The 16,279-nt window shown below is 45.0% G+C and overlaps 1 protein-coding gene across 1 annotated transcript in view; it reads left to right on the top strand.

Moving 5' to 3' along the window:
- The first annotated feature begins 7,218 nt into the window (after positions 1-7,218).
- grin1a (glutamate receptor, ionotropic, N-methyl D-aspartate 1a) overlaps positions 7,219-16,279 on the top strand; it is a 38,850-nt gene continuing 29,789 nt past the window's right edge. Inside the window, 4 exon segments of the mRNA XM_060037847.1 lie at positions 7,219-7,936; positions 12,933-12,953; positions 12,955-13,068; positions 15,387-15,563. Of these exon segments, the coding sequence (XP_059893830.1) occupies positions 7,688-7,936; positions 12,933-12,953; positions 12,955-13,068; positions 15,387-15,563 (561 nt within the window). The 5' untranslated portion in view covers positions 7,219-7,687.

Genomic DNA, 16,279 nt, shown 5'->3' with positions numbered 1-16,279 from the left:
CGGAGCAGCAGCAGCTGGACGTTTGGGGAGGAGGTGCGTGTGGGGGGCGGGTCTGCCTGGCGTTGAGGGTGTTGATGAGGCCCGCTTGCTGCCTGCCCTCCACTACCGTGCTGCTGGTCCTGATGCTGATGGTGCCCTGGTTGTTTATGTCCCTACGCTACCTGTGACCTTTACCCCTGGGGGGAGGGAGCGAGGCTGCTGCTGACGTACTTGGGATGTTCTGTTTTTAAATAGTAGTTGAGAAAGTGGTTCAGGGGGGAAGAGAGTGTACTGGGTTCGATCATCCAATGTCCACAGTCTACCTCTAAATCCGTACCCCACGTAGCTGTTGCCCCAAAACCCACCGTAAATATAATTTGAGATAAAGCTTTGCTAAACAAAAAAGAGAAATGTCTATTTTTAACGGCACCAATGTGTCCTACATTCACTTTCCCTCCCTCCTCATAGCCTACTTGGGGTTGAGTCGGAGGAACACGGGAACCTCTCGGATCCTCTAGTCTGTAGCATCTGTTCCCGGTTATTTCCTCCACTCTCTGACCTACTTCCCCAACTCAGTAGCTCAGGAGCTGTCTGCTGTACCTCCCACCCCACTCGCGAACAACATCCCCCCCCCCCCCCCCCCCTCTATGTGTATTCTTAGCTGCACTACCCTGCTCTCTGTTCAGTTTACCAGATGCGAGAACTAGGTCCGCTCTTCCCTCCTCTGCGCCCTGTAGTGGTGTTAGTTCTATGCAGGTTTAATGTCTTTTTACTTTTACCCGATGAAAATGATGAACACTGGAAGACTAATAGGCCTATAAGTAGGAGTCATGTGTTTGGATATATTCTGGGAAGTGTTTGTTTTTGATGTCTGTAAAATGTTTGAAATGTGTACGGTGGAAACAATGTGAGAATGTACCATCACAACGATACTGTCAATCAGAAGGGATCAATGTTAGTGCTATCTTTGTGAAATTCTGTAGTAACATGTGATGGTAATGTGATCGAAATTGTAACTTTCAATTTAAATGTAAATGTATTCCGTTCAGTGATGGACACTTATCCTTCTTAAGCTTAGCACACTTCACGGTCACGTCACGGTCACACATTCCCGGTCTCTACGGGTGACCCCATGTGCCCCCCAGTGGGTAATAGAACCCCTCATCATAGCAGTGCATTATGTCATGCTCTGCCAGCTCAGCTGAGACGGGACCAATCATACTTTCTAACTAGATTGACATTTTCTTAAATGACTATTCACTATGAATTACTGCTCTGTGGCTTTCCTTTAGTGGACAGAGTGGTCCGCTTTGAATGTACCATACATCCGTAACTCGGTTACGGATGTTTGGTACATTAAAATACGTCATAAAAATGTAATTAGCAAATAATTCTTTATAATTTGGGTGTGATCAAAATATTAATACAGTCAGGACTCTTGGAAGGGTATTGCCCTAAAGGCTTTCATAACTATATGAAAAATAAAATATTCGGCAGGGTCCTCTGCTTGAGTGCCCTTATTGTGCTTCCAGTCTGTTTTCGTGACGTCACAACAGAACCAACCACACCACGAGGAGGTAGAACACGGTGCTCTACTGGACATAACGCAAATCGCGTGATGCAACAAACCAACACCCACAATTTTCAAAAAAATTAAAATAAACAAAAGGAATGAATTCAATCATCAATAAACAAACGAAATTATATTCATGTTTGATTGACAGCGTGCTGGACGAAAACAGTGTGTGTTGAGCGTAGTACACGGCCTGGCTCTATGTAGCATAAATACTTAAGACGGGGTGGGCACCGGAGGGTATACGATGGGGTTTTTGTTTTGAATAATGAATGACGGCTTCACACTACATGGAAAAACCATCTGAGAAGGTGCGGCGTTGTGCAAGTGGCAGAGTGGAGGAGGTCTCCTCCGATTAATCAGTTTTATAACGAAGCCGCGCAAAGACGTGCATAACATACATCGTAATAACATACGATTATACGTTCATCCACCCGTTCATCTGCGAAGACGCACGGCTTGTGTTGTGCCTCTCCACTGGCGTGAATATAAAGATGCGGGGGGGAGGATTGAGTGGCATTTAGCAGAGCGATGGTGGAAAATGGAATATCATATTCATAAGTATGTTTTAAGTAGTGTACATTCCCATGATAACTACAATGTTTTTTTTTTTCTTACCTTTGAATGAGCCATTTATATCTACATGGGTCGCGGGTCCTCTTCCGCGGGAGCCTTCTTGTTAAACTGCCACGTTTTGACAGCAGTCAAGAATGGATAAAGGAAATGTTCATTTTTAAGGAACCTTATAAATTCCAACTTGGCAACCTGATGCCGTCGCAATCGATTACATTATTTTTTTACATGTAGGCCTATGTCATCCTACTGGCCCATTACAGACAGTAAGGGGCCCTTACCCCTGTAAGACGACGGCAGCCTCGCCCCCGCCGTTGGAAAGCTTGGTTAGTAGGCTAATGTAGCACACATAAACACACACAACCAAATAATTAAACGTGTACATATTTGACCAACGAGGTGTTCGAGTTTACAGTCTAATAATTTATTTTAGTTTATTTTTTATATTGAGAAAATTGAGAGGTCATGGAGAAATCGATCAGAACCATGGACAGCGCTCAGCCGAGTTGATGTAGGCCTACCGGTATTTTGCGTCCTGCTGAGCAATCACACGTTTTCTTGCTGAAATGTATCTCTAGTTACTGGACTGTACAGTGGGACCTTTTTTTTTTTATCGCACATGCTGTTTAAAATGGTGGTGTGCAAAGAGAAATATGGATCCTGCAAGTGTGAGAGTTGAGTGGGCGGGCTGCCATATGTCAAAAACCCGGCGAAAAAACATAATTGTTCTTGTTCTGGACAAGAGACATGGGGAAATGTATTATCCAAGGGTCAACTGTCCGTCACAATGCAACTAGGCCTACTAAAAAACGACAGCAATAACTTCATCACACTCATGCAATGGCTTAATTAATCGATTAATGTAGCCTACCAATGCTTCATGCGTCCACATACTGTTAAAGAAATGCAATGAAAGAATAAATAAATAAGTAGGCCTACCGTGAAGTTAAACATGAACATTATATTCCATACTGTTTCCTGACATGCCTCTTGCTCACAATTCTTGTTTCTTACCGTCTGCCCTGCTCCTTATGTCACTTTTTTGTAGGCGATTGTCGCTCACTCTTTTGTTATTTACAAGTGTTTATTTCAATATAATTACTGATTGAATGATTAGTATTAGTATTCTTAATTGGCTGGAAGGAGTGACGTTTCACCTGTGTGTAGGCTACTACTCAATTTGTATTCGTGCCACTGACCCCTCTAGCTTCAGCAGAGCTTTACCAGTGCTACCACATTATAATTATAAAGTTAGCGTACAGCCCTGAATTATCGCGATCATTAGATTATTAGGAGAAGCTAGATTGCTGACGTATGCTTGACACCTGTTTGACTGTCGGCGCAAAAGTCTTATCTAATGCTATAGCCCACCTAGCATCTACCAGGTTATTAGCCAGTTCACCATAATCATTTATAGGCTGGCTATTCACCTTGTAGAGAGCATCATTTAGGCAATTTGTAATTTAGTAATCCTACCATAATATATTTCTTGAAATATATATCTAACACAGTAGCCCGACGTTTATTTATTTAACATGAAACTATCACTATTTTTTTTTTTTAATATAATTGTATTTTTGTCATAGATTGCAACCGACTTTTCTAGCCCCAAAAATAATAACCTCAACAAATATTGTTTTTCCTTTTCGAGGACATATATAGTAAAGGCACTGCAATGCACTGAGACTTCTTCTTTGAACACAGGCGTATTTCCGAGTTGGCAATCTGAGTCACCCACAAGGGCCTGTTCTCCGCCCAGCACATTGCTGGAGCGCCCACTCGCTCTGCGGGCCCCAACCTACGGGCCCCAGTGAAACCCCTTGGCCTGAACGTCTATATCTACGCCCCTGATCCTACATCGATGTAACATACGAGCCAGGCCAGTACGCCCCCGCTTTGAGGGTGTCCACATACAGCAAGTATAAACACACACATGCACATTCACGAACCCATCAAACCCTCTCTAACACATGCACTCACCCTTTCCCTCAAACACACAAACACACACACACACACACACACTTGTGTGTTGCTCATCCACTGTTTAAACGTGTAGGCGGTGCATGAGTTAACATCCATAGCCTGTGGGCGGATTACCTAATGTGTGAACTGGAGAATGTGTGCGTTTGTATGTGTGAGAGAGAGAGAGAGAGAGAGAGAGAGAGAGAGAGAGAGAGAGAGAGAGAGAGAGAGAGAGAGTGTGAGAGAGAGAGAGAGTGTGTGTGTTTGTGTGTGAGTGTGTGTATGTGTGCTTGTGTGTAGGTCTGTGTGAGAGAGTGTGTCTATGTGTGTGTGAGTATGTGCTTTATGCAGCGTGTGCAGCAGTGCATGTACAAACAGACACACCCACACACAATACAGAAACACACACGCGTGCACACTCGCACAATTGCCTGCCCTCACGCTCATCTCAGCTTTGCGTACACAGTCATCTGCATCCAGGCATCAAGGCTTTGCAGGCATGTGTGTTTCGTGTGTTTTCAGTGCATGTTCTTGAGAGCGAAGCGACTTCTGATGTCTTTTTGTTGGTTTGAGTGATGTGTGTGTTTGGAAGAGGAGAGTGTGCGTGTGCGTGGTAGGGCTCACTCGCATTGCAGGGGAGGGGTTGGGTTGTCGAGTTTAAGGAGAAATATTTGTTGCTGATAGAAGCCCAACCGATGGGTCTTATTGTTCAGCTAGCCGCCATCTTGGTTCTAGGGGAAGAAACAGAATGCGGAAACGCATTCAGTTCCCTCACCAAGAACCAAAATGGCTGGTAGTTATACAATAAGCAATGTTGGCTGGGCTTTTACAACTCAAATAATTATCATCGTTGTAGAACCAAGATAGACTGGAGTGGCCCCTAATTGTATAACGCCCATGGGGGAAATATGTTTTATACAGTTCGACAAGAGACACAGCCATCGCTCAAATGTAATCCTTAAATCTAATCAAGTACTTATGCAACCTCTACATTTCTCATTAAAACATGTAAATAACTGTAATGGAGTGTGTTGTTGGCTACTGTGTGTGTGTGTGTGTGTGTGTCTGTCTTGCTGCTCGTGGAGGGGTTTGAACTCTATCTGTGATGTTTTGTGATCTTCAGTGGATGGGAACACATCAAACATTTAGCTGCTTTTATGTATAACCTCCGACAGACACACTGACACACACACACACACACACACACACACACACACACACACACACACACACACACACACATACATTTGCACACACACACACACACACACACACACACACACACACACACACACACACACACACACACACACACACACACACACACACACACACACACACACACACACATCTCAGCTGCATACTCACAGAGCTTCAGAAGACCATTACATTTCAGTTGCAAACAGGCCAACTGATGCTGCCATTCACAAAACATCAAACAAATTCAAGGTGAAAGGTTTACCTTGATATAATTTGGTAAGAGAGCAGAAGATGAAACATTGAAAGGTTATATACTCGGCACAAATAAGGTTTAAAACATAATATCAGTCATGTTCTTGAAGATAATAGATCAGAATGGACGTGTTTTGGGCGTGATATTTGTTTGTCATGTTCACTCATCACTACTAATACATTCTTATTTGATTTAATTCATTCAATTCCATGAAGTGGTCGCTTTGTTATAAACTTACATGAGAGAGGCATTGTTGCTTGAGTCACAGATCACTGATCTAATGTGAAGACACTCTGCACCAAAATCTGGAATCTGTGAAATTGGACGGTGTAACTTAGGGATGGATGGCATTTCAAGTGTGTATTTGTGTGTGTGTGTGTGTGTGTGTGTGTGTGTGTGTGTGTGTGTGTGTGTGTGTGTGTGTGTGTGTGTGTGTGTGTGTGTGTGTGTGTGTGTGTGTGTGTGTGTTTGCCTGTGCGGGTCTGTTTTTGACATAGTGAGAGTAATTAGAGAGAGAGAGAGAGAGAGAGAGAGAGAGAGAGAGAGAGAGAGAGAGAGAGAGAGAGAGAGAGAGAGAGAGAGAGAGAGAGAGAGAGAGAGAGAGACTTGGACGAGAGAGGAAAAGAGAGAACGAGAGATAGTCAGAGAGAACAAACACAGTGGGTTTGTGAGGGTGTGTGAGTGTGGGGGTGGGTGTGTTTGCGTGTGAGCGTGTGAGTGTATGTGTCTCGGCGGCAAGCAGGGAGCTCTAGTTTCCTAGGTAACCAAGAGAGGCTGATTCTTTCTGCTTATTGAGCTTTTTTGGATGCTTGTGCGGATACTTCAACACGCTGTTCCATCTACTGTAAGGACATTCAGCCCTACCAAAGCGGCTCACCGATTCAAGATGTATGCTCGTACGCCACAACAAATTAAACACAACTGTGCTGCAGGACTGAATAGTAGGAAGCGACTCGCTCACTTGGTCGCACACGCGGGCGTCAGCTGCGACTGATCTGAAAAGAGGGCTGCGCTCGTGCTGCAGAACTACAGCGGTTCTGACCACTGAACAATCGTGATTAGATAATTGATTAATTCGGGGGCGGCGCCACTTGCACACACTCACTTATGTTTTGTGCAGACATTTGTGATGTGCCACTGTGACCTGATGTGACTTAATGGCCATAAGCCGATCAACAGACCTTCTCACCGTCTTTCGTTACGGTAATCGGGAAGAAATGCTGTAAAGTGCAGAAGCGCATTTAGAAAACGAATAAATACATATGTAAATAATAATGAATTGATAATTGTCTTAGTATAACTTAGTGTTGTATGCTTAAACACACGTTTTGGAAACCAGATAGTATTGTATTCGCTTCGATGCCCGATCTAATATTCGATTTTATCTATAGGCAGGCATCCTTTACGATTAATTTTGAATGGGAGTCTTGGTATCTGCCTAATGCATGAATTGATTACATGTTACCTTTGGCATCCCATTGAGAACGACATCATCGTCGAGTAGGCCTACTACATTCTAAGCAACAGGCCATTCATGTTTTTACCATGTGCAGCACCGTTACCTCCTGCAGCTGTCCGGTCACTCCAGCAGAACGGACTAAAGCAAAAAAAAAAAATGCACCCTGTAAAACGAGCGTGACGGCGCAGGCGCGCGCTCGCTGCGGCGCGCGAGCACAGCTGTCAGCAGCAAGGACAGACGCTGCGCCGCGAGCGTCGCATCAGTGTAATCACTTCACCGAGGAGCAGAGCGCGCAGCCCACGGATGTCGGTGACAGCGATACAAACACACACTCACACTGGACAGACGACCGGCGAACTGCTTCAATTTTCTCCAAGTCAACGCCACGGACTAGCGTTAGTTATTAAGGTTCTGGATAAGACAATGAAGCTAGTTTTTTGAACGAGTTTTATCGCCATATGCGGCATTTGACGACAACTGATAACGGGAATTCCGACGCATTGCACGTTAAGATTTATAGCGCCAATTCCAGCAGGCGCGTGACTCAAGCCGTACGGTTACCGGGCGGGTGAACTCCGTGATTTCCACCACGAGCCGGTGCTGGACAAGCCGACCCGCCAACCGGGAGAAGAGCGAGCGGGAAACGCAGTGTTTGTTTGGCTGTTGTTGGTCGGTGGCGCGAGGAGCAATGCGTGTGTTTCTGCTGGCGGTGCTCCTCTCGTGCTCCTGCGCGCGGGCCGGCTGCGAGCCGAAGATAGTGAACATCGGGGCCGTCCTGAGCCAGAAGAGGTACGAGCAGGTCTTCAAAGAAGCCGTGACCTCGGCCAACCAGATATACGGCCGGGACAAATTCAAGCTCACCGCCATCTCCGTAACGCATAAACCCAACGCCATCCAGATGGCCCTCTCCGTCTGCGAAGATCTCATCTCCAGCCAGGTACATTTTGGATGATCGCCTTCTTCATGCATGCACCAGGCCTGTCCTGTCCCTACCATTTACCATTTACCCCTGTAGGTCGGGTGTCCATTTCACGGGATTTACCGGCTAAACTCCCCACCCCAACTCTCCACCCATGCTGCGATTCAGAACCAGATGTTTTAGACGGCTTTAGTCAACGGGGTGTCTTCCCGAGCCCAGCCATGATTCATAATGCCTTAATTTCCCCCGTTAAGCTCGGTTCAATGGACAGTGGCACCCGGCGAGCAATAGGTCGCTTCAGGACAATAATGGACGACTATGTCATTTGTCTGTTGACAGCAGGGTCGCCGATTGATGAACGGTCAATCAATGTCTGTAGTCTACGGTCAATCAATGTCTGTAGTCTACGGTCATCTATCATCTGGTTTATTATCCGGTCACTCAAAGCCATTGATCTGGTGCATTTTTTAATTCTCTTTAAACTGACAAATATACTTACGTTTTAAAATGCTTTTAACACACAAACCATCTGATATAAAGGTAGTGTGTGTGTGTGTGTGTGTGTGTGTGTGTGTGTGTGTGTGTGTGTGTGTGTGTGTGTGTGTGTGTGTGTGTGTGTGTGTGTGTGTGTGTGCGCGCATTTGTGTGTAAGTTCTGTTTGTTGGTAGTTTTAACACACAAACCTCATTTTATTCATACCCTTAAAGATTCATAATTGCAATTCCTATTCAGAATGCTGAATTCAGGTTAAGCAGTTCCTTAATCCTGCAGAAGGTTTCAGGACAGCATATAGGTACCGGGGAGCAATGCCCATGTGATGTTTGCACCTGTCTCCAGAAATAGGCTTACATCTGAGGTCAAAACCGTGTCCATGAGCTACTTATCCACTGAGCTGAAACGGACACACGGGCGGGAGATGAACCAGGCGTCATTCATAATGTTCTGCATAGCCAGGCTGTTCTACTTTCTGCTGTACACTACACACACAGATACTGCATTGCAAATCCTGTCCCAAGCAGGCTGGCCCCATTAGACTGAACACACAACATCAACACATATCACTGAAAGCTGCTATGTCCCCGCACTTTGTTTTGATCCAATTGTGTTTGGATTGAGTCTGATGGTTCTCATGAATTTCTTTCCATTGCTGTAGAGACAAACGCATGAGAACCATGAGACTCCATTCAAACACCATTATATATTAAAAAAAAAAGAGGGGCAAGCAAGAACTGCTGATTGCACCTGAGAACGAACACCAATGAATTAGAGATTTGAAACGATGACACACTGGTGGTAACATCTTTAAGGGTGTTAAAGTGTTTAAGTGGTAGAGCAGGACTTCAACCCATTAGCCAATGGTTAGGGGGAATCAAACCGTTCTAAGGAATGTATGCACTGACCGTGTTTTAATAACATAGATACATGGATAAAGCTTCATTTAGTAGACACATCGTAGCTCAGAAGACAGGCAGGATGCACATCGACTATAGGTATTCATCCATTATTTATATTTATAACATTATGTCCAACAAGCTCTGGCCCCCTCCTCTCATGTGCCATCATGTGTTATAAAGGAAAATCCAAAATGGCTTTTAACGAGGCTACGTCGTCACAGACCGCTCACCCACACAAAAGTCTCTCTCGAGGTCTCTCTCACTCTTTGTTTCGTTATCCGTCTATTTATTGTGTTGCTGCCTCTTTTCTTTCTCTCTGTCTATTCCTTATTTCTCTCCCATTCTACCTTTTACTTCTCTCTCTCTCTCTCTCTCTCTCTCTCTCTCTCTCTCTCTCTCTCTCTCTCTGTCATTCTCTCTCTCTCTCTCTCTCTCTCTCTCTCTCTCTCTCTCTCTCTCTCTCTCTCTCTCTCTCTCTCTCTCTCTCTCTCTCTGTCATTCTCTCTCTCTCTCTCTCTCTCTCTCTCTCTCTCTCTCTCTCTCTCTCTCTCTCTCTCTCTCTCTCTCTCTCTCTCTCTCTTTTGGCTCTCTCTCTCTCTCTTTTGGCTCTCTCTCTCTCTTTCTTTTAGTATCTGTCTACTTTCATTCAATCTCTGCATCCTTTCTCCTTAATTTTCTTTTCTTTCTCTCTGTCTCTGTCTCTCTCTCGCTCTCTTTCTGTCCCTGTTTATTGCTTGTTCTCTCTCTACATCTTTCTCTCTCCCTTTCTTTCTCCATCTATTTCTGCAGATGTTCTCTCTCTCTCTCTCTTTCTCTCTCTCTCTCTCTCTCTCTCTCTCTCTCTCTCTCTCTCTGTCTCTCTCTCTCTCTCTCTCGTTCACCCTCACTTCTCCCACATGCATCATAAATGCCGACAGCGATTGCACTCAACACATGCATGTACTCACACACATTAGCTGTGTTGTTCAACGTGCTCCCTGCTACGCTGCTTACATGGACACCTATGTTGTCTCCGCTTCTAGGCATAATCCACGTCCCTAATAGAGCCTGCGAGCATTATACGCACTGCAGCACAACGTTGCTTATCGTACGCTTGTTAAATGCATTCACAGGCAACTCTCGAGATTACAACTAACAATGGTTGTATACTCTTTACGCTGGTTCTCGTGTTTATGTTAACAAAATGGTCTGTGTTCAATTATCCATATGGCCATATACATTTAGTCATTTAGCAGACGCTTTTATCCAGAGCAACTTACAGTGAATGTGTTTACAGATATGTGTTTTTTAGAAGCAGCTCTCGGGTAAGGGCATCTTGCTGCATACTGGTTAGTCATGCAAAAATTGGCGGTTGGTCCAGTACCTTTGGTCTTGGGAGTCGAACGACCTGGCCTAAAGCCACTCCCACTCACCTCTGCTCTATAGTCACAACTCAAACAGTGATGGTTACCGTAAAGTGATGCCTTCATAGTGGGCTTTAGTGGGTAACTTTCAACTGCCGTATTTGTCAGGATGTTTTAAAAATAGAACATCCTAAAACAAGATGGTGTCGGTATCGCCGGGGGATAGTGCCCACTACCTTTTGAATGGTAGTCAAACAAACCATAGCCACAGTCTCCTGACTCAATACAGCTTCTTGTAAAATTCCCCTCAACAACTGCTATGGTCACCTCGTATTCGGCTTAGCTCACTTGGGGTTCGAACCCAGTGGCTTTTTGGGCTTGATATTCAGGATATCCCCATCGCCACTACGCTACTCTGCCCACGTTAGCATCCAACGGTGTAGTGTTGGTGGACGGGCATGGTGCTCTGCTGATGGAGTAGGAGCCCGTTGGGGCAGATGGTAGAGAAGTGATGCCTGGAAGCCATGGTTGCTTGGACGAGGACCTCCGTTCAAGACCCCGCCATAACGGGAGCTGCTGCTCCCCTCCAACCAGCCCCAGAATCATCTCCGCCGTGCCAGCACTTTGGCCCTCGTTCTGGGGCCGTGGAGACACACTTCTCCAGGCACTTTCTGAATGAAAAGAATCTGTGCCATCTTGTTGTTGAGACTGAGTGAGAGTCTTGCTGTTTATCTCATGCTGACTGCATGATTTGTGAAAAAAAAATCAGACCGGAAATCAGACCGGAGAAGAAGTGGAGTCCAGCTGGAGTGAAGAGAAAATGTCCACCTTTTATTTTCTTCTTGATCTACTTTTGTTGTGTGGTGTCCAGGTTGAAGATGAATAGCTTTTTATTGAAACAATCAATCGTATGTGTTAAGATACTATGTCATACTGCATTATAGCATGACCTGTAATAAAACATTTTTGGTTTATTTGAAATTATTTGCCACAGGTACCGTTATCTTGTTATCTAACAGCTGAATTAAATGTGGACAGAAAATGAACATGGCATATGATGAGATGGGTTAGGAGGAGGAAAAGGTCATGATTAAGCAATGACTATATGCTGAACAGTGCTGCATAGCAGACTGCTGTGCTTGCACTATGTTGAGTGTCCTTATACACACAGTTGTCTATACAGTGTCTGTATACAACATCTATTTATATACATATATATCATTTCTTCTCATGCCCAAGGGGTGATCTCATTAGCAATTTACTGTGGTGACATTTTGAAAGCACACTCAGCAGAAATGCTAAAGTCTGTAACATCAACGGCAAGCAGACAACCAGCAGAAACAAAAAGCAAATAGAAATAGATTTTTCCGCACTGACTTACAGGGAATTCAGGTACATGTCCTTAGGGAACAGGTAGGGGCTGGGCATCTTGTTCCTGGATGCCTGCAGGTATAAACGTATTTTGGGGTTGAAAATCATTCTGATTTGTGCTGAATGATTTTTTTTGTTTGATTCCAATGGCGATTCCATTGCACTCTGTATCCATTTTATTTATTTTTTTTGTTTGGTTTGGTGCAGCACAGGAATTTTGATTTATTCACATTTCCATGTATACCTTGGTGGTTCTCAGCCTCAGGTTGCAAATGATAACAAATGATAATGATAGAGTAATTTATTGTTGCCCCCAAGGCGAGTGTGTAGCAACCCTCAAACCCAAGGCCATTCATAGTGCTTTAATAAGGAAGACATCTTGTTAAAAACTTTAATCACAATCATTTAAAGACAATAAAAAATGAAACGAAGAAGGAATCACGTCTCACTCACTGGCAGTTGAAAGAAAACACAAACTAGCCGACAGTCCCACAGACAGTGACTAGCTGTATTTCCGTGGGACCCTAGTAAATGTAGTGATACGTAGGAACGACCTCCCGACCGCCTTTGGGCTCCCTGACTGGGCCTCTTTTAAAACAGACAAACTCTAGACACTTTATTTAGTGACACTTTCATTTAGCCATCTAGCATTCCCTGCTGTCTTTTTTATGTTGTATCATTAAATGCACTGCCAGATCACCTTGAGATTCTCCCAATAGAATAGTGCGATATAAATCAAATGTATTGTTATTTATTATTATGCTTCTGACCGACCCCTTTTTACCACTTACCCGTCTTACCTTGTAATTTATTGTTGCTTTCAAACTGTTTGCGCAGCATTTTTGACGCTCTATAAAAAAAAACGATTATCATTGATACTAACGGCCTCCCTTCTGTCCATGGCAGGTGTATGCCATCCTGGTGAGCCCACCCGCCCCAGGCCAACGACCACCTGACGCCCACCCCCGTCTCCTACACCGCCGGCTTCTACCGCATCCCCGTGGTCGGCCTCACCACACGCATGTCCATCTACTCTGACAAGGTGAGCGGGCGAGAGACATCGAGTTACACTGCAGAGAACGAAAGAGAGAGAGAGAGAAACAGAGACGAGAGAGAGAGAGAGAGAGAGAGAGGGGGGAGACGGAGGGAGGGGAGGGAGGGAGGGAGGGGAGAGGAGAGAGAGAGAGAGAGAGAGAGAGAGAGAGAGAGAGAGAGAGAGAGAGAGAGACGAGAGAGAGAGAAGAGAGAGAGAGAGAGAGAGAGAGAGAGAGAGAGAGGAGAGAGAGAGAGAGAGAGAGAGAGAGAGATACTGAAGAGAGAGGAGAGAGAGAAACAGCACAAACATCTCCATCTACTCTGAAAAGGTGAGTGGCCAAGAGACATAGAGATATACTGTAGAGAGAGAAACTCACCATGGGCATTACTCTGACATGACAAGGTGGAGTGGCCATGAGAGAGAGAGAGAGAGAGAGAGAGAGAGAGAGAGAGAGAGAGAGAGAGAGAGAGAGGAGACGGAGGGAGGGAGGGAGGGAGGGAGGGAGGGGGAGAGAGAGAGAGAGAGAGACGGAGGGAGGGAGGGGAGAGAGAGGAGAGAGATACTGAAGAGAGAGAGAGAGAGAGACTCACCACAGGCATGTCCATCTACTCTGACAAGGTGAGTGGTCGAGAGACAGAGAGTGGACTTCTCAGAGAGAGATACAGAGGGTAGAATATTGAGTGAGAGAGATATGGAGAGTAGTAGTAGTAGTAGGATAGAGGACCCTAGGGAGAGTTTGAAAAGCTTCTAAGATTCATCATGCCATCACTTTTCATTATGACAGGCCTGATTAAATGGCTTTCCACCTGAAACATTCATAGCAATCATAAATTATAACTGAAACCCCCCTAATATATTTATTGCAAACAGGGCAGGAGCGTCTGTTTGGCTTTGGGTGAATGAACATTTAAACAACCTTTAAAAATTATAAAATGTAAGCCACTAAAGAAATCGAAATATCTCTTATGGAACTAAACTCTTTTTCTTTCCATGGACTAAAGCCATACAGACGAACCATCTGTGCAACCAGAATGCTCTGTTCCAGAAATATTCTAAGCACATAACAAACATTTTGCATACAACACATTTGATTTTCCTTCTGGATCATCTATCTTCTTACATATCTCTATCTCTATCATATCTCTATACAAATAACTCTTGTACGTACTATTTTCAGCAACTACCATGGTTGGTTCTTTGATGAGAAGCATTTATTAAGATACAATTTTTAGGTTTGACAAATGCCCAGCTGCAACTCCTTTGATAGTCAATACACCCACATGCCCATTTATATCTATGTATACCTCTGGTAAGGTGCTTGGAGTGACATCACAAGGGGGCGGGCCACAGTTGACGTAAGAGAAAAAGTTAAACTCCCACCGCCATAACCACAAGCTGATCCACCTGGGCTAAATCCCCTGTTACTCCTGTCAAAAAAAGCTGGAAGGATCATGGCTGGTTGCTAATATAGGGAGCCAAAGCCTGATGTATGGTATGTGAAACACATACACAGCACACTATATGACAACTATTTAATCATTTATACAGGGCGATGTGAATTTTAGAAACATATCATAAAGGAGGAGGTAGGCATAAGGGAATCCTGATCAAGGATACCTACAGGTAGACTGGGGACACAGGGTTTCAAATTCAGAATGTTTTGCCTAGCAGACAAACACTAGAACATCATTCTTTCGGAAAATCATTATTTACCATTTAGTGAAACCAAACGTTTAAATCCAAAGCGTCGGTCATTAATGAGCAGGTCTGGGTTAGGTCATTAGAATCGAAGATGTCCCCAGAAAATCATTATTTATCATTTAGTGAAACCAAACGTTTAAATCCAAAGCGTCGCTCATTAATGAGCAGGTCTGGGTTAGGTCATGGGGAATCTATCCTATAACCTTTTAGAATCGAAGATGTCCCCAGAAAATCATTATTCACCTTGTTAGCAGAATATTTTATCCAAGGCCACTTTCAGTGAAGTCATTAACGAAAATCTTCCTCTAGGACAAGTACATATGGACTCCGGACATTGAGGATCAAACCCAACTATCCTCCCCAACCCTCCACTATTGACCTCTTCCTCCTCCTCCTCCTCCTCCTCCTCCTCCTCCTCCCTCCTCCTCCTTCTTCTCCTCCTCCTCCTCCTCCTCCTCCTCCTCCTCCTCCTCTTCCTACTCTGGCTTCCCCTGCGCATCATTCTCTGGATTGATCTCCCTTTGCTCTTAAGAAATGTGAATTAAAAAAAATGTCAAGATGCGTCCCTCTGTGCTCTCCTGTCTGGTATCACCAGAGCTGACTTCCTTCCTCCCTGACTCCAGAGCATCCATCTGTCCTTCCTTCGGACGGTGCCCCCGTACTCCCACCAGGCCCACGTGTGGTTCGACATGATGCGGGAGTTTCGCTGGAACCACATCATCCTCATCGTCAGCGACGACCACGAGGGGAGGGCCGCCCAGAAGAGACTGGAGACTCTTCTGGAGGAGAGAGAGACCAAGGTGAGGGTCTTGCAAAGGGGGGTCTGGCGGGGGTCTGAGCGCGCGCGTGCGAGTACGCCTAAAACCTATACGTTTTCCTTTGACAATGGCGGCGCTCTATGTCTGTAACCGTTTTCCTTTTGCGTTGTGTGGCCACATCTCTTTCTCACCATTGTGTATACATTGCTAACATTTCCCTAAGACATCGACAGCGTCTAATGTGGTGTAATTCAGACAAGTCAGAGTTTGTACGTTTGATTCTACTCATCCTCACGTTGCTTTTTGCCATAGTCCAAATTATCCCGTGTCTATCCACGATGGGAGCCAAATAGTGGAACTTTAACGTGGGGTTCTGCAAACCGTCACCGACTATAGAAACGATTAAGTACCATTTGAGTGCAACTTTAGGTTAGACTGCTGACATTGGAAATCAAACCCAGTACGTTCCGTCTGGGAGGTGAACACCCTTTGCAACTATGGCCACAAGTAAGCTCTGGCCACAGTTGTACCCAGTACCTTTCATACCCTGCAGTCAAAACCCCACTATCCTGTGTAGAGGGAGCGGGTGCTGTTTGCGTTTCCGGTTCTGCAGAGTTCATACTTAACGGATGGATGGATGGATGGGGGGGGGGGGGGGGGGGGGGGGGGGGCAGTTGATGGATACTGATGGAGCGAGGAGAAACTGCAGGTGGCTACAACAACCCGAAACTGACATCAGAGGGAGGCACTGTTGAAGG

Source organism: Gadus macrocephalus, chromosome 19 (genome assembly GCF_031168955.1).
Source record: "Gadus macrocephalus chromosome 19, ASM3116895v1".
Classification (NCBI taxonomy): Eukaryota; Metazoa; Chordata; class Actinopteri; order Gadiformes; family Gadidae; genus Gadus; species Gadus macrocephalus.
The sequence above is the reverse complement of the archived record's forward strand: the minus strand, read 5'-3'. Positions and strand labels throughout refer to the sequence as shown.